The sequence below is a fragment of the Danio rerio genome, chromosome 10 (assembly GCF_049306965.1).
Source record: "Danio rerio strain Tuebingen ecotype United States chromosome 10, GRCz12tu, whole genome shotgun sequence".
Lineage (NCBI taxonomy): Eukaryota > Metazoa > Chordata > Actinopteri > Cypriniformes > Danionidae > Danio > Danio rerio.
In genome coordinates this window covers 39,101,058-39,125,656 of record NC_133185.1, presented here as the reverse complement: position 1 = coordinate 39,125,656, position 24,599 = coordinate 39,101,058, and the positions used below count along the sequence as shown (strand labels likewise).

Sequence of the window (24,599 nt, the reverse complement as noted above, 5' to 3'; positions counted from 1 at the left end):
TGCCCAACTGAGTCTGGTTCTCTCAAGGTTTTTTTTCTTCACTCCCATCAGGTGAAGTTTTTTTTCCCTCTCCGCTGTCGCCACTGCCTCGCATGGTTCAGGATTGGTAGAGCTACGCATCGATGAAATTGACTCTTCAGTGTTTGAACTATCAGTAATGATTAAATCACACTGAACTGAGCTAAACTGAACTGAACTGAACTTAAACACTAAAAACTGAACCACACTGTTCCAGTTACTATGACCATTTATGTGAAGCTGCTTTGACACAATCTACATTGTAAAAGCGCTATACAAAAAAAGCTGAATTGAATTGAATTGAATTGAAAGTGCTTGATGCATCACTGAGACAGCGTGCAGTACTCCGCTATCTGCAGACACTTCCAATCCAAAACAGCAGTAAAAAGGGAAGAAATCAGTGTGTTAAGGATCTGTCCAATGTATTATTGAGCCTTTTCTAGTTTTAAATTTCAGGTAGGCCTACTTTGTGTGTGAAGAGCAGGTAATAACCCACTCAGTTCCAGTGTTGCGAATGCGATCTGCTGATCTAACAGCTACATGATTTAGAAAAAGAAATGAACTCGTCGTTTCAGATCGAAATGAACCAATTTAATATATATTATATTAGAATAAATTAATATAATGTAATATAATAAATTAATATTTATTTAAATTAACAGGAACAAATAGTCTTGGAGAAAGTTTTTCATGTTTTCATGAACGTGACACGCAGTTTGAATTGTAAATAAATTGGAGAATGATTGACAGGCGAAGCGGAGGGAAGCGCAGAACTGAACATGAATTTAACCATGTGAATATTGATCTGTACTTCACATTAAACTATAGAATGGCTTCAAAACATTTGGGATACAGTAGGCCTACAAGACAACTTTCTACTGTCTTATAAAAGGCTACCTTTCTGGCTTTTGTTTGCTTATAAATTACACAGAATATAGAGCACGTGCAAGATGGGATTTGGATCGGTACCTGCTGGCCGATACCCGATCCAGTAAAAATATGCAGTATCAAACCGATATCCAATCCAAGTATCAGGATCGGTGCATCCCTAATTAAAAAATTAAATATCCCCAAAAGATTACATATGTTAACAGTACAACCTCAAAGCTCCATCTGTACCTTAACATTGATTTTGATGGTGGCGATGTCTGCAGCCTGGTACACATCCTGAACTGTGGCGTTGTAAGTCTCACCATTGGTCAGTTTGACAAGAACACCACGCTTGTTGGCGACCACATGGGCATTTGTCACTATCAGGCCATCACTACTTATTATAAAGCCAGAACCATTCGAGATGGGAACCTCACGGCCAGAAAAGGGGTGTCTGAAAGAAAGAGTGTAATATTAGTCACAATTCCCAAACACAACTGAAACTAAAACCATCTGGTCATCTTAAAATAGAAACAAGTGATCCAAAAAGTCTCTATAGAGAGAATCAACATAAAACACCCTGCTGAAAAAAACAATCCTGTTGAGCGCGCGCATGTAAAGGTAACTGGGTGAACAAGTCAAACAAAGTATATACACAAGAGAACATAAAAATATACAACAATTCAAAAAAATGAAGCAAGAATAATAAAGATTTAAATAAAACATATAATAGATAGATAGTACAATAATAATAATGATAGTAATAATGTCAGTGAAAATGACAACAGCATTATTAATAACAACAACAACAACTACAACTACCACTTTTGATTACTTAACATTCAGAAATTAAACCGAATTAACAAAAAATATTCTAAATATATGTGTAGTGTTAAAACATTGTTGGGTTTTACAACCCTGCGAAATGTGAGAATGTTTTAACAATAGAAATGATAAAAAAGTAAAGAATTAGGTTAACTTGATTGTTTTTATAAATGTAAGTGAGTTGAACATAAAACAGTCAAGTTGCCCCCAATAAACTTAAGAATTGAGTTGCTTCAACACGTTAAATAAGTGTTTTATAAATGTCTGATAACAATAATTGTGTTAATAATAATGACATTTGGGGAAAAAGGGTTTGGTTCTATTTTTGTAGTAATTAAATGTTTATAATTTAAAATGTTTATAATAATTAGATGTTTTGCCGCCTTGTTTTTGAGTTGTGCAATGCAAAAAGACCCTCTTATAGCAAGATTAGAGATGCACCGAAATGAAGCTTGTTGATTGAAACTGAAAATTCTAGATGCATTTGGCTGAAAACTGACACTGAAAAGGCTTTTTAATAATTGGGAATTATTTTAATAAATAAAAAAAAAATTATAGTTTTGTATCAAATAATAAAGTAATTTGGCGACGCAGTAGGTAGTGCTGTCACCACACAGTAAGAAAGTCGTAAGTTCGAGCCTCGGCTAAGTCGGTTGGCATTTCTGTGTGGAGTTTGCATGTTCTTCCTGCGTATGCGTGGGTTTTCTCCGAATGCTATGGTTTCCCCCACAAACCAAAGACATGCGGTACAGGTGAATTGAGTAGGCTAAATTGTCCGTAGTGTATGAGTGTGAATGAGTATGTATGTATGTTTCCCAGAGATAGGTTGCAGCTGGGAGGGCATCCGCTGCGTAAAATCATCTGCTGGATAAGTTGGCGGTTCATTCCGCTGTGGTGACCCCAGATTAATAAAGGGACTGAGCCGAAAAGAAAATAAACGAATGAATGAATAAAGTATTTTTGTGAGGCTTTTAAATTAAACTCAATAACTTAAATTAACAGTGAAATCAATAGTAAAAATAAAAATGATTCCATCATTTACTCACCCTCTGCATATTTGAACTCGTTATGAGTTTCTTTCTTCTGTTAAACACAAAAGAAGACATTTTCAATAATGCTGAAAACCTCTAGCTATTGACTTCCATAGCAGGAAAAATAACTACTATAAAAGTCAATGTTCAGGTTTTCAGCATTACCCTTAAAAAATTATATATATATATATATATATAGTACTGTTTCAGTGAACTTGTACAAGTATACTAAAAAAACATTCATTTTATTAGTATTTTTATTCAATGCTTTGAAAAATAAGTTAAATCTTTGTAAATACATATGTACTATATATCATTTATTTAAATATGTGGGCAACAAATTATAGATTCATTTTAATAAAAAAATATTATATTATTATTATTTTTTAAATTCAACTATAGGGGTAGGGCCAGGTAGGGGGCCTTACAAGATAATGTGCCCAGGGGCCCCTGAGTTCTTAATCCAGGCCTGGCCCCGCCTATTTGTTGCACGCGCAATCCCGGGAAAATTAAAAAAACCCAGCCCCGCCCACAAACACAGTAGCAAAGAAAAAGAAGAAGGACACTGCAGCAGACGCCAGTTGAATCATGTCGCGAAGACGCTGTGCTCTGAAGTGTGAGGGGAAAGTTAGTGTTATTTTCTCTACTCAAAGATGAAACAGTGAAGAGTGAGTGGTTGAGGTTTATTTTGGCAAAAATACCTCAACATTACAGCCCAGGCTTGTGCTGTGTTCCTGTCATTTTTCTGATGAGTGCTTTAGATCAGAAAAGTCTGTTGACGTATGGGACTTTGTCAGAGCTCGACAGGAACTTTACAGTACACAGTTTATGGATCAGTTTCTTTCTCCATTTCACAAGTGTAAGTATGTGCAATTAAAATGGTTGCCTCTTTGTTTTCTCTACAAATTATGTATTTAATTGTTTTTTGCTACTTATAACCGCTTGTAGTGCATCTGGTTAACTCTTTATATTCTCATATCACGTCTAATGCCATGATGAAAATGCGACGCATGCCGCTTTGTTTATGGATTTAAATGCGTTTGCATATAAATGCACAATCCACTGGCACTTGTCGTTGCTATGGCCATCATCAGTTTCCGGGATAAATAACAAAACGGGAGGGTGGCGGGAGATGGGTCTGAAATTACGGGAGACTCCCGGAAAAAAAACGTGAGTGTTGGCAGGTATACTCACACATACACTCTGCACTCTGACTACTTCAATATTGTTGATAAGCCATGGTGGCCATTTCTCTCCGTCTCACGCTGAACGCTGTTGACCAATCACAACAGAGTACAATAGGACCAATCAGCGCAGATTAGCATCGCGTTAGGAAGGGGTGTAGAAACAAATTAATTGCTAAATAATCATATGAGAGTCGCTGCCATAATTTGGTAAAAATAAATGCAGATTTTAAGACAATAAAAGTGTACTTTGACCTTGAATGCCCATCAGCCTGTTGTTGGAGACCCCCCCCCCCCCAAAAAAAAACCAAAAACAAAATATGACCCTTTTTAATGTATAATAGGGGCTGTTTAAATCCATTCAGACAAACTCCGGGTCTGACAGAAGAACTTTTAGCTTAGCTTAGCATAGATCCTTGAATCAGATTAGACCATTAGCATCTCGCTCAAAAAATTCTAAAGACTTTTTAAGGTAAAACTTGACTCTTGTGTAGTTAAAGTATGCACCAAGACTGATGGAAATGAATAGCTGCTATATTCCAGCTTGACATGGCTAGTAACTATACCTATACGCCTCTCGGGAAGTATACATGGGCATTCTGTTTGAATGGGTAAATCAAATTCTTCAAAACTGCTTGCCAAGATTACGATTACATTACATACTATGAATAACCAATAAAATTAAACAGTAACTGTCCTTTTAGTTTCATTTATAAACGTCCATATCACACAATATCTGCAGAAACTCACATCTAGTCCAAGCCCCTCCCCTGGAGAATTGTCATTCTATACTGATCGCTGATTGGCTCATGTACTGAAAGGTGGGCTTTATTTGCCAAATATCAATCACTGATTGGCTCCTGTACTAGAAGGCGGGGCTTCATTCGCCATAATGACTGTTTCACTTTTCCCATTCAAAAGTATACGAGTAACACGTCATGTGTATTCTATAATCTTTGCTATACTCTCATTCTGCAGTAATAATCAAGGATTTTGGACTATTTGTTAGACCCAGAGATTAGCTGAACGGATTAAAATGATCAAACACAACAGTTTAACTGTGAGTGACTTGAAAAATGAGCCTATTTGCCAAAAAGTCTTCCTTTAAATACGTCATAATTAATATAAAATAAAAAAAGTATATTGTTTCCTTTCATAAATTAAATTACGGTCAATGTAACTGCATTGTAACTCAAAATGTGTGTGTGTGTGTGTGTGTGTGTGTGTGTGTGTGTGTGTGTGTGTGTGTGTGTGTGTGTGCGTTTTATAATCAGTGAGGGACCACTGACTTCTCAAAATATCACAAGAACGCAAGCAAGTTTGGAGTAAATGACGACAGAATTTTCACTTCTCGCCTTTTAATGATTCCTCTCTCTACAGCATATCTCCAAATTAATCAAAAATCAACCCTGAAACCTGTTTCCAAAAATCATCAGAAAATTTACAAGTACAAAAACAACATTGTTGTGATTTTTTTATTATTATTATTATTTATTATTAAATATATTGCAGGGATAGTAGTACCTGTGTAATATTTTGAAATGAATTTCTTCTACCTGATTTGGGCGTAAAAATGTATTGTTGACCAAATATCATCTATAAATGGGAAAGAAAAATATTGTTTCCATTTCAAAATGTCTTTCAGGAAACATGTTCCACCAATGCGTAAAGCACTTTGAGTGTGCAGGAAACGTGCTATATAAATGTAAGGAATTATTATTATTTATTATTATTTATTCATTTCTATGTGAAACACTTTCATGAGCCCATTTAGCCAATAAGACAAAAACATAGTTTTACTAAAGTAAACTTACATTTATCCACAAAAAATAAACCTGACTGTATTTTTGTAGTAAAGCCGTGGTTAATTGTGTTACATTTGCCATTTCAGCCTGCAGAATGGCATTTCAAACTGTGGCCTAACAAAAATATAGAAAAGAAATATCGAGTTTCTGTAATATAAAACTAAATAATTCCTCTCCCTGTATAGTTCCTAAAGTTATCTAGACAGAAACAAATGTAAGTTAATTTTAACAGAATCACTCAAATAGCAATTAATCTGACTGATGTTAACGTTAAAGGTTTGAAGTTTTTACAAGCTTTTAAGTAAAACAATAGTTTAAAGTTACAGTACCGTTAATATAACATTAATATTTACATTACAGTTACATTAAGTTGCATCAATGTTAGCATTAGCATCAAATGCTAATTAGCGCTACTAGCCTGTGACATACAGTAATAAACTTTAGATCTATTTACACCGACTAAATTAGTTGACTGGAATGCTGTGATGGTGTTAGCATGTAGCATGTTCACACAATAAAGAAGTACAGTTCGCAATTAAAACCATTTCCTACCTTTTGTTGTAACTTAATAAAATCTACTGCAATTAATGTCAACAAAGATGTTTAATCCACAAGAATTTGATCATTATTCCTACCTGTTCACATCGGTTCAGTCCTTATTTAGGCTAGAGTGGGTTATTTTTTGTGATTGAATCTATGGATTTAAATAAATTGTGAGAGTCGATTCATCCTTGACCTATTCATAAACACAACAGTTGCTTTGTTGCTGAATAAATGTCTTATTCACTTAAGACAGTGTCCTACCACCACCTACTGGCGGTTTCAGGTAACACATGGATAACTTCATTTTGTTGCATATTTTTCTTTTTAATTTATTAATTGAAGCATTATTCATTTAAAAAAGAATTCACAAGAATAACGAATTTATATAATATATAAATATAAAATAAATCAAATGAGAAATGAAAAAATCACACACACACACACACACACACACACACACACACACACACACACATATATATATATATATATATATATATATATATATATATATATATATATATATATATAAACATGGTAATAATTGTAATAAAAAGCAAAACGCATAAAAAGTTGTGCATGACAAAAAAAATACATAGGCCTAAGTGCAAAATTAAATTAATAATTGGAAAAAATGTGTATAAGCAGGTGGCTGTGTGAGCACATTAAGGCGAATGAGCCAGTCAGTCTAGCGCGGGCCTTTCATTAGAAGTTTGTTGTGTTTTAAAAAGTCTCTACGTAATACCAAATGGAATTGTGGAACTCTGACATCATCAGTGACAGTATAAAGCTTTTTGACGTAGCAGAAACTCTCATTAGCTTCTTTGGATGTCTAGTAGTTCAGTACTTTCTGCGATTCAACAGTACAGTGATAAAATGGCATTTTCAAAACTGATTAACCGTCTGAAGAAAGCGTTTGGTGTTAAGTGTGCGAACGAACAACCGTGTGAGCCACTCGAACCCACCGGCAGCACGACAGAGAATCACCGTCATCAGATGACCGATGACCCGGCCGTCGCTGCAGGAAAACAGGCAGGGAGACAGAAAAAGAGGAAACTCAAATTGTCTCCCATCTTCTTCGCCTGTTTTTCCAGAAGAAGAGCTACTGTTGTTGGTAAAATAGATTTATGAGCACTTTTAATTACTAAAGCATACTGTTAAACACACCAAACACATCACATAAGTGTTTAAAGATCAGAAATAAACATTACTGCAAGACATTTTAGAAAGAGTTTCTTAAAGCCACAGTTCACATAAACAAGACAATTCTGTCATAATTTACTCCTTAAACCTGTTTGAGGTGCTTTCAGCCATTGACTTCCACAGTATTTTGTGTTCCTACAATGAAGGTTAATGGCTGCTGATTTCAGAAATTTTCTTCAGAATTTGTAGTTTTGTGTAAAAAACAGAAAAAATAAGAATTATTTGTATTAGGATTTTTTATTTCAGTGAGCTTTGCCTTTAGATATATAGTTTACTTGTTTGCTAATTCAATGCAGAAAACCCATGAAGATCATCAATAAAAACACATTGAGTAATGTTTCTGCAAATGAACTGTTCAAATATCTTGTCAAAAAGAGTTGTAGAGTCATATTAATGATGTTCCTTCCTCTCTTTAGATCAGCTATGTGTGCAGGAGATCCACGAACTTCGAGCAGAGCCCATCAGTAGCTCTAAATTCTTCTGCACTGCTGTGAGCAACCTGGAGCTGGAAGTTCTCCAACCTCCAGCTCTTGATGCTCCAGCAGACGAAGATTTGGACTCTAAACCTGAAGTGAACAGCTTTGACTCTGCAGTGGTCATTGAGAACGACTCTGCAGAGCTTCACTTCCCAGAAGACATTGAATCCTCCCTCAGTGAGGACAGCCTGGAGCAAGAGCTTGATAGTCCTCCAAGTTCACCATCCGATGAGGACAATGAACTTCCAGTGAGCCAGCAGCTCATAACAGATGACATCTGTGACTCTGCCCTGGATGAAAACTCAAACCCTTTACCGGATCAGGTCTCACAAGAGGACTCTGCTGTGAAGTCTTCAGCAGATGATGGGACCTGCTTGGACAATAGTAAGTTTATTGCTGGAGTTCAGAACATTTGTTTAGGCTCATCAATCTTTGTAAAATTATACAGTTGAAGTCAAAATTATTCACCCTCCTGTGATTTTTTTATTAATATTTTTTAAATATTTCCCAGATGATGCAGAGCAATAACGTTTAAGTATTCAGAACTTTAAGCTGAACACAGGTTTCTTGAAAATATCCAGTAAATATGATGTACTGTCATCACGACAAAGATAAAAGACATCAGTTATTAGAAATGAGTTATTAAAACTATCATGTTCTGAAATCTGACAATAATTCTGACTTCAACTGTTTGTGTTTTTATTTGGTTTATAATTTAATGACATTTTCTTCATTTTTAACAGATGACATCAGCTGCCGCTACAAACTCGGAAAGCAGCTTGGTGAAGGAGGTTTCGGCTCCGTGTATGAGGGGATTCGCATACAGGATGGTCTGCAGGTATTCATTTTTGTAGACTCAAATCCTCTGATGAAGTTCCCTGTTTAAAGAACATCATCAGAGCTTTCATTGTTTGGACATTTCTGCTGACGAATGAATCCTCTGTTCAGGATTTATGACTGAATGAAATGATCTCCGTGCACATGTTAATTGTTTGCTTGTTCCTTTAAACAGGTGGCAGTTAAATTTGTCCAGAAGACCCCAAATATGCAAGATGTCAGCTCTGTGAGTAGACTACACTTTCTGTTCGCTGTGTTCAGTTTATAAAGTCTTATATTTATTATAGACCACAGGCTGTGGTCAGAAACCCTTGTTTGAAAACCAACATTTTTATTTTGTTTTCAGTCATGTGACCAGCCACTTCCTCTAGAGATCACCTTGGCAAACATGGCCAGCGGTGGCTCCAGGTGTCCGAATATTATTAAGCTTCTGGACTGGCAGGTCTTTGAAAACCATTACGTCATGGTGATGGAGCGGCCTAGTCCAAGCATGGACCTGGAGGCATTCCTTGAAGTCAGCGGAGGAGTCCTCAGTGAGAAAACAGCACATACCATCATGAGGCAAGCTGTTTATGCGGCCAACGTGTGCTGTTACCGCGGGGTGTTCCACCGGGATATTAAGCTTCAAAACCTGCTGGTGAACCCTGACACACTGGAAGTCAAGCTGATCGACTTTGGGTGTGGAGACTTCATGATGGAATCAGCCTACAGTATCTTCTCTGGTAGGTGTTTTGAATAGTGTGGTCAAAAGTATCGACTTCGGTACCAATCGATTCTGACATTTAACAAGTCAATTTGAGCGCTGTTAAACACCACTGATTGGCCATTGGTGTTCACATGCTCAGCAAATATGACTGTGATGAGTGTCGGTATCGATTGGTAGTTGATACTTTTGACAACACTAGTTATGAATGTCCATAAGCATTATTAATAAACGTATTGAAAGCTGGTTAATTAGCACAGCTGAAGCCCATCTGGTATATATATTCAACATGATGCTAAACTAAACGTCTCTCCTCCAGGCACAGAAGCGTACATCCCGCCAGAGTTTTATGAAAAAGGATGCTACCGGGCCAAACCAGCGACGGTCTATTCTCTTGGGGTTCTTCTGTTCACAATGCTCCATGGAGAATTCCCATCAGCGTATGACCTGTACTACCTCCAACATGACTGGTCCAAATTTACCCTCTCTCAAGGTGAGATGTTCATCAAAGAACAATTAAGTGAAACAGCTTAATAATAATAATAACAATAACCTCACCTCTCCATTTCTTCTTCACAGAATGCTGTGATATGATGAGGGCTTGTCTGCATGAGAATCCAGAGTGCAGAATTCCTCTAGAAGAGATGCCTTACCACGACTGGTCCATGCTGGAGTTCTGAGTCACATTAGCAGAATGTTTTGTATATTTGATTTTTGTACATGTCTGTAATAAAGATATATTTTATTGAACTCACTTGTGTTGTGGCTTATATTGTGATCTAGCCCCAGTGTTGTCAGATTGTGTGGATTTAAAATGGTTTTGTATGGGGTGACAAAAATTTGGCATGAGGTTTAAACAGCATCCAGTCCTTTCCAACACACACTGCAGTTGACACTGGCGTCATTACGGCGCACTTTTAGAAATACACTTTTTCAGAATGCTGTACAGCGCTGACCCAAAACCTAAACATATCAGTCACTGCGACATCAGCAAATCATCCATAAATATTCCAATGGTTTATTGTGAAATCAGAGCTGTTCAGAAAAATGTATTAAAATACAAACGTCGTAACATGAGAATGTGAGATTCAATACAAAACATCAGCATTTTCACAATAAGAGCACCCAGTTTTATTAAGGTCTTTGAGTGTTTGTTGCCATCATGACAATCCTAAACAAAATATTCAGTGATATTCCTTCAAATCAATACTGATAGTGTAGTTTGCGCAGACACACTGAGGTTTATCCAGTGTACAGAAGTCTGAATCATCCACATTATTTCATACGCTTCCAGAAACACGTTTACTACACGAATGTCCAGCGTTTGCTACAACTGTTCAACTCTTTAGATGATTCCTTTCTTACAACATCTCCAACTATGACAGCTTCTCATTACTCACCATTTCTTAATCTTACTAAATACTTGACTTGATGTCACTCTGTGGACTCTGGGGTCATGTGCAGCATGAGCAGGTCGGCCCCCCGGCGGACCAACACATTTAAGCTTTCGCTGGTCCTCACAGCATTATATATCTCCTCCGACGTGTTCACCTTTACCCCATTGATCTCAATAATAACTTCTCCTGGCTTCATTCCAGCTCTGCAAAACAGAAAACAGGAAATTACATCATCAAAAGGATGCCTTAATCAACAGCTGATAACATCATGTTCAGAGAGCAGCACACCTGTTGGCTGGAGATCCTACAATCACACGGTGGATGAGAACTCCATGAGAAACATCAGGGAAGGACGGGTCTCGCATCCTTAGCTCTTCGATTATACTGAGGAGGGGAAAAAGAGAATTTAAAGATAATAAAAGACTCACTTCAGTGCAAAGTTTATGGTTTAAGGATTGATTGATAAATAGATAAGATAGATAGATTCATAGATAGACTGATAGTTTGATAGATAGATCAGCATAACAATCAATATTACATTTGCTTCAACCAAAAACACCTCAACAAAACATTCATACTACTTCACTCGCATAGAGTGTGAAAAAGGAAATGCTGTTAATTTGCAATGCATTGAATTAAAGGTGCAGTAGGTGATTGTCCTCAGAAACATTTTAGTTGTGCTGGTTGAAAGTCTCTTCACAGTCCAATAGTAATGATTAAAGTAAATGATCTAAATGTGTTTTTATGTATTTTATATTCTGGGTAAAGTATAAAACTAAAAAATGTTCATCCCATTAAATATTGTCGGGTCGACATCTCCTGTAATTCCGATAAGTAGCTCAAACTGTCTGTCAGCAAATGCAGATTTCAGGCCATGTGGCTTTGAATCACAGTCCCTCCCCGCGGTCCAAAGATAATATGCTAAGCGGTTAGCATTTTGGCAGATCACCTACTGCACCTTTAATTATTCACAGAAGTGTTCAAATCAATACCACAATTGAACTCGTGTCATTTGGGACAAAAAAATATATGATATTGTTCAACTCTACATTATGATATTGCTTAACTCTACATTATGTATACAAAACTAAAACCTTAAATATCTTGAATTTTACAGGGCTCATACAGGCACAGCCTAATGAAAATCAAGGACTTTTGAGCACTTTTTTCCAGCACCTATTTTTATTTTCAAGACTGACACGCAACGTATTAAAACACTGCATAGGAATTTATATATATACACAAATAAAAACCATTATTGATCATAATAATAATATAATTAATTAATCAATTGTATATTAATAATATATTAAACCTGCACTAAATGTGCTTGTGAAAATGTTTTTTTATACTATTACACTGCTAAAATAATACAAGTTTTAGTAAATAATACTAACATTGGGTAAAAGTACAAAGTACTCTTTTAAAAACTACTCAGAGTACTAGTTAGATATTTTTGGGGAAAAAAACTCAGATTTTCATTTTGGCTCTTTTTTCAAGAAATGATAATAAATTTATTTGAATGGTTTAATTGCTTGAATCACAAAGCTACATATATAAAAATGTGCACTAACAAAGGAAGTATGGTCGATTTTTCCTTCCATGACAATTCATCTTTTTCAATAGTACTGGCAAAACTACCACATACTCTATAAGGCCATAGAGACACGTTTTGTCCATTTTTTAAACAATATTTTCAAGTTTTGAAAGGTTTAATTAAAGTATATGATAAAAATATTTCAATTTAGCCTTTTATTTATATATTTTACACCATTTTTCTTTTTTGCTCATTCTTGTCTTTACAATATGGCAAATTTGTTTCTTAAATAGCTGTACAGCACATGGAAATATTATTTTACACTTGATCTTAAACTGAAATAATTTTACAAAAAAAGACTAGTACGCTGTCATAAATAATAAATAAAATGATAATAAAGCAAATGGCTTTGTTTAACTCTAGGTATTTGAATTATGACAACACTACATTTTTCAAAGCAGTGTTTGAAGAGTCTTATTGTTTATAATGATCAATTTAACAGCAGATAGCTTTGACCTGTAATGCCTGTACAATTCAGTGATGCTTTAAGACAGATCAGAATACAGCTATAATGTATAAAACCCACAAATACCCCAAACAGAAACATTTCTAGCATAATTCTTTTGTCGTAAAGAAATATAAAAAATTCCAACTTTGCTCAAAGTACAGTAAGTTTCACTTGACGATACAGCCAAATAAAAAGTCTGTAATCTAAATACTAAATTTAGTCAAGGAGCAAAGATAAATAATTTCTACTTTAATATTGAAGAGATCGCGATTGTATACAGTCTGATCACACACACGAGATGATGAGAGGACTTGCAGTTAATTTGAAAAAGCCTATTTAAGAGGTCACATATGTGTTTTTATGATTAATGTACATGACTGCGCTCTCATGTTAAAATAAAGTGCTCACGACGTATGCAGAAATGAGTAATTGCGCAATACCTGCATTCCCACGCCAACATTCAGAAGAGTGACAGACAAGTCAGAAGAAGAGAGCGGAGAAAAGAGAGCAAAATGTGTGTGTAGATCGTTGAAATGGCAGGAAGTATGTTCGTGGTTTAATTACTCTTGCTAATAACATATAGTGAAAACATCCCAAAAGCATTTTTCCATTAAAACATTTGTTTTTAAGTTGTTTCTTTTGTTGTCACTGCAACACAGAAAGGCCTTTGTCCCGCCGTTACGTTCAATGTAAATCTAGACATGGTTGACTGTGACTGGCTACTTTTCATATCATTTAAATCATTGCGTCGGAATCACGGTAGATTGTGGAGGTATTTTTGCATTAAATTGTCACAAAAGTTCACAAACATTTTTATTTTTCGGCGTGAAAATTGCATACAAATTCTCCTTCATAAATTAAGCACTTTTCAACAGAACAAGCCAATTTTCCAGGTATTCCAGCACTTGAATTTCTAAGAGCCAAATCTAGTGGTAAATAACAAAAATCTGTAGATTCCATAATGTATGAATTTTGCTCTCCTGTAAAATTGTAATAAAAGTGTTTGGCACCTGGGGGTCAAAGTCAACATCATCACTCCAATGTAACGCCTTTTCGATCCCGATTCTCCAAACCAAGACTCTGAAAAAAAGACCCAATAACCATCTGTCAGTGAAAAAAATTCTGTCACAGACAAAAGCAAGCAGCTGTGAGGTCATTCTTACTCTGTCTACAGATCGGTCAAGAAAGAGACGGACTCTGTCAGAGGGAATAGCGAAGGAAATCCCTGCTGTCACTTTCATGGTATTAATGCCGATGACCTCACCATCCTGAAGAGTACAAACATGACACATCAGTTTATTACATAAGGCTAGAGTATTGCCAGTACAATACAATATTGATGAACATTTGAAAACAATTCACGTTCTTAATATGACAGTCATGAAGCTCTGTGTTGCTCTGAAGGTCCAGCAATCTGTAGTCAACTACTAAATGTGCACTAATAACTTTCTCCTTCACATTATTGTACAAGGAGGGTACCACCATAGCTGTGAGATACGTTCTACTTGGGATTTCGTAGAGTGGTTCTAGCACACTAATTAAATGCCTAAAACCAGAGTTTTCTACCCCTGAAAAAGGTTGCATGTCTGTGGCTATAAATACTCCTACCCTAATACTCCTACTATTATGCCTACAATTGTCTTTGCTTGTGTTGAGTTACTTGGAAGTTTTATTCCAAATGAAGACAGGAGAGTAGTTTGTGTTTCACTTGTCAGTTTAACAGATAAAGCAATGATTTTGTGGACATCAGTAATCTAACTATTTGCCTTAATCTGATTAATACAATAATATGATTAAGATGTTTACATGAGTTGCTTTTTGAATGTTCCTTTCATGATCCCGTTTTACATGTTTAAGCACATAATACGATTAACGTCATTGTGTCACCACGCTATCCACGTTTCCTCCGGAGTGTTATGTAATTTTGGGGAGTTTCATTCTTAATTTGTCGACTTTAACTGCAGTTTGGCACTTTCATTTTCATTCAAGAACATTTCATGCGTGCCCCCCATGACAAACGACATATTGGATCCGAGGAACTGCTAGAAGAGTGTAGTTTTAATGGCCTACTTCGCCATCTGAATAACAAGGTACACCAATTGCTTACTTACCAAATCCATAGAGACAGGACAATCAACGCGAACTGGATTTGCGTTTTTTTTTATAAGAAGACGAGTGGCAAATCTGGATTTCACCATTTATAATACAAAAAGCTCTCGGGTAAAAATGTTCCTTACAAACATTTTTGTTGCGTGTTAGAAGACCACTGTAGTCCACAAATGTGGGTCCTTTCTCATTGCGGGAAAATGAAACAAAACCTTTGTTGTGGCACGTTTATAAACAACACTGACGACCCATGTCTCCGAACAATTCTTCTTCTTCCACTTGTTTTATTTACGGTTAGCAACACAACGTCGCGTCTCTCTGAATACTGTAACAGGTAGTTTTTGAAGCTGTCATGCATATTAATAAAGCTGCACCTCATTCACAATAGAGCGCGCTGATTAGTTCGTCTTTCTCTTGAATTAATGATGAAAGCTCAAAGACGTCACATTGTACCCGCCGGTACAGACACCCAGTCTCCATGCTGGAATTTACACAAGGAGCTCATGGCCTTGACGTAGCTTCAAAATTTCTTTTCAAACCGGAAGAACGAATTTGTTTGAAATTACGCAAAAACAACCAATTTTCACTTTTATTGTTAAATATGTGTCCTAAGAGTGTTTTTAGCAGCGTGGAACATATATATGACTATTGACATCTCAAAAATGTGTTTCGGTGTTTCGTGACGCTTTAAACCAAAAGGCAGAAGCAGTCAGTTGAGCAAATGTCAGCGACTCACCAGGTTTATGAGAGGCCCTCCTGAATTTCCAAACTGTAAAGCAGAATTGTGATTGAGTGATGGAATGCAATTCATTAAATGATGACATACATTTTTTTTGCATGCAACAACACCCAGTTTCCAGTGCTCTTACATCTATGGTAGCGTCCGTCTGGATGTAGTCCATGCTGGAGTTGGAGAGACCCAGTTCTTTACTGTCTCTCTGAGCAGAGCTGACGATTCCAGATGTGATGGTGTTTTTAAGAGAAAAGGGGCTCCCCATGGCAACCACAAATTCACCTTGACGCACATCAGATGACTTGCCAAAACGCAACGTTGGTAGAAGATTCTGGGACAAGACAGAGAACACAATGACACTATGTCAGACTATATGGCCATGTACTAGAACTGTGGTAAAAGAAAACAGTCAAAAATCAATTGCAAAAATGGCGTTCCAAACATTAAAGCCTCCTCTGTTACTGTTGGTTTACCTAAAATTGTTGACTATAATATTCTGTAGTTGCTGTAATATTACTGCGTTTAAAAATCTGAGGATACAAAACCAAATGTCACTAAGGTTATCACAATTTCGAGTTTATTTCCATATTTGTATGCGGCCGTTCCTCCTGAAATATTACAGCGTGTATGTAGCCTAAATACAGTATAATCAGATTAATGGGTTAACACCAGGGCTTGACATTAACACCCACCAACCGCAGGTAGACTTTAGCTGTGGCGGATTAGACAGCCACTCCCACTAGTCACTTTGGCTGGTCGAAAATCATTTTTAAATTGTATTTTTTTTAAAAGCAGGGTTCAACAATAAGGATGAACCTCTATAAATGAGAAGCAGCCCGACTGACAAAAACAACTGTGTTCACGCAAGCAAAAGAAAGCAGATGAATACAGAATGTTATGTGATGCACGCAATTTTTTAAAAGCGTGCACTATCCCATTTCCATGCGTGAAGCAACCTTGACTGGAAACACAATGCTGCGATCGGTTCTGTTTGAAATAGACTGGACAAAAAGTGATACACATCCACCATTTTCAAGAGCTCGAGATTTAAAAAAAGAAGGTATTTTATGTATGCAGCAGCGGTTGCAGCTTTAGCTTTAAACAATCTTTGAACAGATTATTAATGGGCCTAATGTTAACTGTGTGCGTTTGATCATCCTTTTATTATTGCACACGGTATGTTTTTCACCTGCTTTCTTTTTGTTAATATGGTTTAATTATCATTCTTTTCAGTAACATTGATTTAATAGATTAAATTTAATGTATAGTTAACTGCTGATCTGAGACCTTGGTCTTGGAGCTAGGACAGACTACTTTTCATAGTTTTAGACAGGCTACATGACAATAATTGTTAGTTTAGTTTTATTTAATAAAAAGTGTGTGCATATTATAACATATATTTCGCTAGTTTTTGAAATTTTAAAATTATTTAACATTTTTGGCTGAGAAATATTTATTTATTAATTTATTTATTTATTTATTTTCCAGTGTGGCCAGAGAAAAAATTGGTACAACCTTAATGTTGAGCCCTGAAATAATTACAAAGCAACACCATGAAACCACTACCACTCATGCTCATTGAGCAATGTGATACACAACACATTTAAATCAAGTAATTTTGCAAATATATTTTCCCAACAACAAAAGTGAAAATGGCGAGTGGCTAGTAAAGTTGAAAAACTACTAGCCATATAGGCTGGTGATCAAAAAAGTTAATGTAGAGCCATAAAAAACATTAAAATCATATTGACCTCACACTTTTAAAGTACTAACAGTGACACAATTTTGATTCTATAGGTTAAATTCTTAAATGAACAAAATTCAAAAAGAAATTACTCATTTGATAAAGACCTTTTACTAAAAATGTAAATTAATAAAATAAAATGAGTCCTTGTTCTTACCATATTAAACTATGACTCAATAAAAATAATGATGCACCGATACCATCTTTTTGTAACTGATTTGATTTCGATCCCAAAATTCTGAGTATCAACCAATACAGATCCGATCCTGATACTGTGCCATTTTTTTAAGCATAATACAGTTTCTATGGTGATGTGGTCCAGCTTATGTTTCCTTTTTTAATAGTAACTCTGCAACAGGCTACCACTATTGACCCTAATCAAAACACAAACTGGTCTGTTAAATAAACTATTGATATAAATAAAATTACAGTCAAATATTCACAGTTTTCAGAGCAGCCGGTACTAGGCTAAATAATTTTCTGTTAATTAAAATCTATATTGTAATTGTCAGTTTCACTTTTATTAATTTAATCAACAACTTTGACCACAATGAGCCAGGCTTACAAACTACCCTAAAAGTATTCCCCTCGAAAGAATAAACTCAGTGGGAAGGATGAGAAAACAGAAACTTTTAATGTTACAGAATAATTTTACAGAGCGGCACACGTCACATCAGCCGGTGTGTGAATGAAGTGCTTGATGCATCACTGAGACAGCTTCCAATCCAAAACAGCAGTAAAAAGGGAAGAAATCAGTGTGTTAAGGATCTGTCCAATGTATTATTGAGCCTTTTCTAGTTTTAAATTTCAGGTAGGCCTACTTTGTGTGTGAAGAGCAGGTAATAACCCACTCAGTTCCAGTGTTGCGAATGCGATCCAGCTACATGATTTAGAAACAAAAATGAACTCATCGTTTCAGGTCGAAATGAACCAATATAATATATATTATATTATAATAAATTAATATAATGTAATATAATAAATTAATATTTATTTAAATTAACAGGGACAAATAGTGTTGGAGAAAGTTTTTCATGTTGTCATGAACGTGACACGCAGTTTGAATTGTAAATAAATGGAGAATGATTGACAGGCGCAGCGGAGGGAAGCGCAGAACTGAACATGAATTTAAGCATGTGAATATTGATCTGTACTTCACATTAAACTATAGAATGGCTTCAAAACATTTGGGATACAGTAGGCCTACAAGACAACTTTCTACTGTCTTATAAAAGGCTACCTTTCTGGCTTTTGTTTGCTTATAAATTACACAGAATATAGAGCACGTGCAAGATGGGATTTTCAGTAAAAATATGCAGTATCAAACCAATATCCAATCCAAGTATCAAGATCGGTGCATCCCTAATTAAAAAATTAAATATCCCCAAAAGATAACATATGTTAACAGTACAACCTCAAAGCTTCATCTGTACCATAACATTGATTTTGATGGTGGCGATGTCTGCAGCCTGGTCCACATCCTGAACTGTGGCGTTGTAAGTCTCACCATTGGTCAGTTTGACACGAACACCACGCTTGTTGGCGACCACATGGGCATTTGTCACTATCAGGCCATCACTACTTATTACAAAGCCAGAACCATTCGAGATGGGAACCTCGCGGCCAGAAAAGGGGTGTCTGAAAGAAAGAGTGTTATATTAGTCACAATTCCCAAACACAACTGAAACTAAAACCATCTGGTCATCTTAAAATAGAAACAAGTGATCCAAAAAGTCTCTATAGAGAAAATCAACATAAAACACCCAGCTGAAAAAAAAAAAACAATCCTGTTGAGCGCGCGCATGTAAAGGTAACTGGGTGAACAAGTCAAACAAAGTATATACACAAGAGAACATAAAAATATACAACAATTCAAAAAAATGAAGCAAGAATAATAAAGATTTAAATAAAACATATAATAGATAGACAGTACAATAATAATAATGATAGTAATAATGTCAGTGAAAATGACAACAGCATTATTAATAACAACAACAACAACTACTACAACTACCACTTTTGATTACTTAACATTCAGAAATTAAACCGAATTAACAAAAAACATTGTAAATATATGTGTAGTGTTAAAACACTGTTGGGTTTTACAACCCTGCGAAATGTGAGAATGTTTTAACAATAGAAATGATAAAAAAGTAAAGAATTAGGTTAACTTGATTGTTTTTATAAATGTAAGTGAGTTGAACATAAAACAATCAAGTTGCCCCCAATAAACTTAAGAATTGAGTTGCTTCAACACGTTAAATAAGTATTTTTTAAATGTCTGATAACAATAATTTTGTTAATAATTTTTTTGGGAATTTGGGGAAAAATGTTTGGTTCTATTTTTGTAGTAATTAAATGTTTATAATTTAAAATGTTTATAATAATTAGATGTTTTGCCGCCTTGTTTTTGAGTTGTGCAATGCAAAAAGACCCTCTTATAGCAAGATTAGAGATGCACCGAAATGAAGCTTGTTGATTGAAACTGAAAATTCTAGATGCATTTGGCTGAAAACTGACACTGAAAAGGCTTTTTAATAATTGGAAATTATTTTTATAAATAAAAAATATATAGTTTTAAATCAAATTTTATATCAAAAAATAAAGTAATTTGGCGACGCAGTAGGTAGTGCTGTCACCACACAGCAAAAAAGTCGCTGGTTCGAGCCTCGGCTGAGTCAGTTGGCATTTCTGTGTGGAGTTTGCATGTTCTTCCTGCGTATGCGTGGGTTTTCTCCGAGTGCACTGGTTTCCCCCACAGTCCAAAGACATGCGGTACAGGTGAATTGAGTAGGCTAAATTGTCCGTAGTGCATGAGTGTGAATGAGTATGTATGTATGTTTCCCAGAGATGGGTTGCAGCTGGGAGGGCATCCGCTGCGTAAAAACATATCCTGGATAAGTTGGCGGTTCATTCCGCTGTGGTGACCCCAGATTAATAAAGGGACTGAGCCGAAAAGAAAATAAACGAATGAATGAATAAAGTATTTTTGTGAGGCTTTTAAATTAAACTCAACTTAAATTAACAGTGAAATTAATAGTAAAAATAAAAATGATTCCATCATTTACTCACCCTCTGCATATTTGAACTCGTTATGAGTTTCTTTCTTCTGTTAAACACAAAAGAAGACATTTTCAATAATGCTGAAAACCTCTAGCTATTGACTTCCATAGCAGGAAAAATAACTACTATAAAAGTCAATGTTCAGGTTTTCAGCATTATTAAAAATATCTTCTTTTGTGTTCAACAGAGTAAAAAAAACTCATCAGAAATGATGAATTGTCCTTTTTGGGTAAACCACACAACTACTTGCAAATATGCTCAGTTCAGTTTATTCTTCTTCTTTTTTTTTTTTAAAGAGCCTCTATTATGGGTTTTTGAGAATGACCTTCCATGTATTGTGTAACACAGCTCTAAGTGAAGTGAATTATTCAGCTAAGACTTAAATCTGCAAGTGTGCAGTGTTTAAAACTGTTTATTCATTTATAAAAGAGTCGACTCACAGTGCTTCAAATGAATCATCTTGATAAAGAGTCTTAAGCCGTGCCGGCGTGAACAGGAAATGGAACTTAAGCCCCGCCCAGGGCCGGATTTACCAATGGGCCTTATGGGCACAGGCCCAGTGGCCCGAGCGCACTTGGGGCCCCTGCGAGGGGGGAGAAGAAAAAGACAATTTCGGGGTGTCTTTTTAGGCTAACTGCAAATAGAACACCTAGTTGGAATAAGCTATTCACGCTTTACGCCCATCGATGCTTGATTGACAGAGACAACAAGAGTAAAGAGCAGGGCCAAACGGAATCTGCGGACGTTTTTTGCTGTTTCTGTAGAGAATTTTGGTAAAAATCTGCGGATTTCTGTGCAATTATTTTGGGAGTATCCAGCGGAGTATCATAACTTACACCTTAATATATTGAATAAAAAGTAATAAATTACTGAATAAAAACTGAATAAATTCAGATTTACACATTTACACAAGTAAATAAACAGAATTAATGATAGGCTAAAAATCTGCAGAAATCTGCGGAATTCTGCGGAAAATCTGCGAAAAATCTGTGGAATTCTGCGGGCGCAGATTCCGTGTGGGTCTAAAGAGCTATGCAGCATCACAGCTTGAGTGGCGTACCTCGTAATGTGCACAGCAACATCTTTTGACGCGATTGATCATCAACCCGGTTCGAATTCACCATCTGCTGAACTTGTGCTACTTTTTTTCTCCTCATTACATATCAGATTACAAATATATTTATTTTTAACAGGAAGGAAACATTTTTAATAAATAATGCAAATGCGATATAAAGTCAAGTGCCTCGTGGGTATTTAATAATGTTTAGCCTTAATAAAGGTGCCTCCTTCTCTGTAAAAACTATATTGCTCAGACAACTGTATTTCATCTGAGCAAAAAAATCACATATAACTATTATTATTATGTTTAAATTGTCTTTCTTTAACTAAACAGAATGCTGTAATTGGTCAAGCGCGGAAACATCAGTTTTGAAATAACCCGCACTAAACTGAGCGGACTGTAGTGTAACGTTAGTATTAATCCTGTATCAAAAATGAGTGGACAAGTGGATTTAGCAAACGCGAGAGAAAGAGGAGAGGAGGCATCTTTATTGAGGCATTTTCCATACACACCTTCTTCAAACAGACCCATGATCAGGAGGATGAGGGTATAGAAGAAGACGTTATGGTAACGTTAGATCAGTAAGCTAGCATTAACCAGGCGGAGGAGGCTAACGGCAGCGCAGCGCGGACTGGATTCATCGTGAGAGAAACAGATAGAAAAAGGAGAGAGAGAGGGAGAGAGAAAGGCCCCGAAGAGGAGAGAGACCGGAGAGGAGAAGAGGTATAGTGTGTGTGATTTTCTGATACTTTTAGGTTTATAATCAAGTTGATCTATGCTGTTTGCCAACTCTTCATCACAAGAAGAGTAGAGAGAATACAGGGAGAGGAAGAGAGAGACAGTAAATCATTAATAAGTGTGTGTATTATTAAAGACTCAGATTCATAGAACTGGATTGGAGAGGCATTGTGTGATATAGCCTATGCCATGCAAACAATATGCTCTATCAGTTTGTAAAAGCTCTACATTAAAAATACCCTTAAAAATTATATATATATATATATAGTACTGTTTCAGTGAACTTGTACAAGTATACTAAAAAAACATTCATTTTATTAGTATTTTTATTCAATGCTTTGAAAAATAAGTTAAATCTTTGTAAATACATATGTACTATATATCATTTATTTAAATATGTGGGCAACAAATTATAGATTCATTTTATTTAAAAAATATTATATTATTATTATTTTTTAAATTCAACTATAGGGGTAGGGCCAGGTAGGGGGCCTTACAAGATAATGTGCCCAGGAGCTCCTGAGTTCTTAATCCAGGCCTGGCCCCGCCTATTTGTTGCACGCGCAATCCCAGGAAAATTAAAAAAAAAAAAAAGTTAGAGAAAGTTAGTGTTATTTTCTCTACTCAAAGATGAAACAGTGAAGAGTGAGTGGTTGAGGTTTATTTTGGCAAAAATACCTCAACATTACAGCCCAGGCTTGTGCTGTGTTCCTGTCATTTTTCTGATGAGTGCTTTAGATCAGAAAAGTCTGTTGACGTATGGGACTTTGTCAGAGCTCGACAGGAACTTTACAGTACACAGTTTATGGATCAGTTTCTTCCTCTATTTCACAAGTGTAAGTATGTGTAATTAAAATGGTTGCCTCTTTGTTTTCTCTACAAATTATGTATTCTATTGTTTTTTACTACTTATGCTTGTAGTGCATCTGGTTAACTCTTTTTATTCTCAGATCACGTCTAATGCCATGATGAAAATGCGACGCGTGCCGCTTTGTTTACGGATTTAAATGCGTTTGCATTTAAATGCACAATCCACTGGCACATGTCGTTGCTATGGCCATCATCAGTTTCCGGGATAAATAACAAAACGGGAGGGTGGCGGGAGATGGGTCTGAAATAACGGAAGACTCCCGGAAAAAAAACGTGAGTGTTGGCAGGTATACTCACACATACACTCTGCACTCTGACTACTTCAATATTGTTGATAAGCCATGGTGGCCATTTCTCTCCATCTCACGCTGAACGCTGTTGACCAATCACAACAGAGTACAATAGGACCAATCAGTGCAGATTAGCATCGTGTTAGGGAGGGGTGTAGGAACAAATTAATTGCTAAATAATTATATGAGAGTCGCTGCCATAATTTGGTAAAAATAAATGCAGATTCTAAGACAATGAAAGTGTTCTTTGACCTTGAATGCCCATCAGCCTGTTGTTGGAGACCCCCCCACCCCCCAAAAAAAAATTCCAAAGAGTTTTTAAAGTAAAACTTGATTCTTGTGTAGGTAAAGTATGCACCAAGACTGATGGAAATGAATAGCTGCTATATTCCAGCTTGACATGGCTAGTAACAATACCTATACGCCTCTCGGGAAGTATACATGGGCATTCTGTTTGAATAGGTAAATCAAATTCTTCAAAACTGCTTGCCAAGATTACGATTACATTACATATTATGAATAACCAATAAAATTGAACAGTAACTGTCCTTTTAGTTTCATTTATAAATGTCCATATCACACAATATCTGCAGAAACTCACATCTAGTCCAAGCCCCTCCCTTGGAGAATTGTCATTCTATACTGATTGCTGATTGGCTCATGTACTAAAAGGTGGGATTCATTTGCCATATATCAATCACTGATTGGCTCCTGTACTAGAAGGCGGGGCTTCATTCGCCTATTGACTGTTTCACTTTTCCCATTCAAAAGTATACGAGTGACACGTCATGTGTATTCTATAATCATTGCTATACTCTCATTCTGCAGTAATAATCAAGGATTTTGGACTATTTGTTAGACCCAGAGATCAGCTGAACGGATTAAAATGATCAAACACAACAGTTTAACTCTGAGTGACTTGAAAAATGAGCCTATTTGCCAAAAAGCCTTCCTTTAAATACGTCATAATTAATATAAAACAAAAGTATATTGTTTGCTTTCATAACTTAAATTACAGTCAATGTAACTGCATAGAGACTCAAAATGTGTGTGTGTGT

The 24,599-nt window shown here is 35.9% G+C and overlaps 2 protein-coding genes across 2 annotated transcripts; one reads left to right on the top strand and one right to left on the bottom strand.

The window, feature by feature from the left end:
• The first annotated feature begins 7,007 nt into the window (after nt 1-7,007).
• pimr147 (Pim proto-oncogene, serine/threonine kinase, related 147) lies at nt 7,008-10,259 on the top strand. The gene is made up of 7 exons (XM_009305536.4): nt 7,008-7,390; nt 7,896-8,339; nt 8,699-8,793; nt 8,968-9,018; nt 9,139-9,514; nt 9,815-9,988; nt 10,075-10,259. Exons 1-7 carry the CDS (start codon nt 7,105-7,107, stop codon nt 10,173-10,175), a joined length of 1,527 nt encoding a protein of 508 aa, XP_009303811.3. The 5' UTR covers nt 7,008-7,104; the 3' UTR covers nt 10,176-10,259.
• Nucleotides 10,260-10,617: 358 nt separating this feature from the next.
• Nucleotides 10,618-23,990, bottom strand: LOC100333082 (serine protease HTRA2, mitochondrial-like). The gene is made up of 8 exons (XM_073914568.1): nt 23,959-23,990; nt 18,954-19,158; nt 15,913-16,107; nt 15,780-15,812; nt 14,101-14,205; nt 13,948-14,015; nt 11,181-11,276; nt 10,618-11,095 (listed from the first exon to the last, which is right to left on the bottom strand). The coding sequence occupies exons 1-8, from the start codon at nt 23,988-23,990 to the stop codon at nt 10,930-10,932; spliced, it is 900 nt and encodes a 299-aa protein (XP_073770669.1). The 3' UTR covers nt 10,618-10,929.
• Between the last annotated feature and the right edge of the window lie 609 nt (nt 23,991-24,599).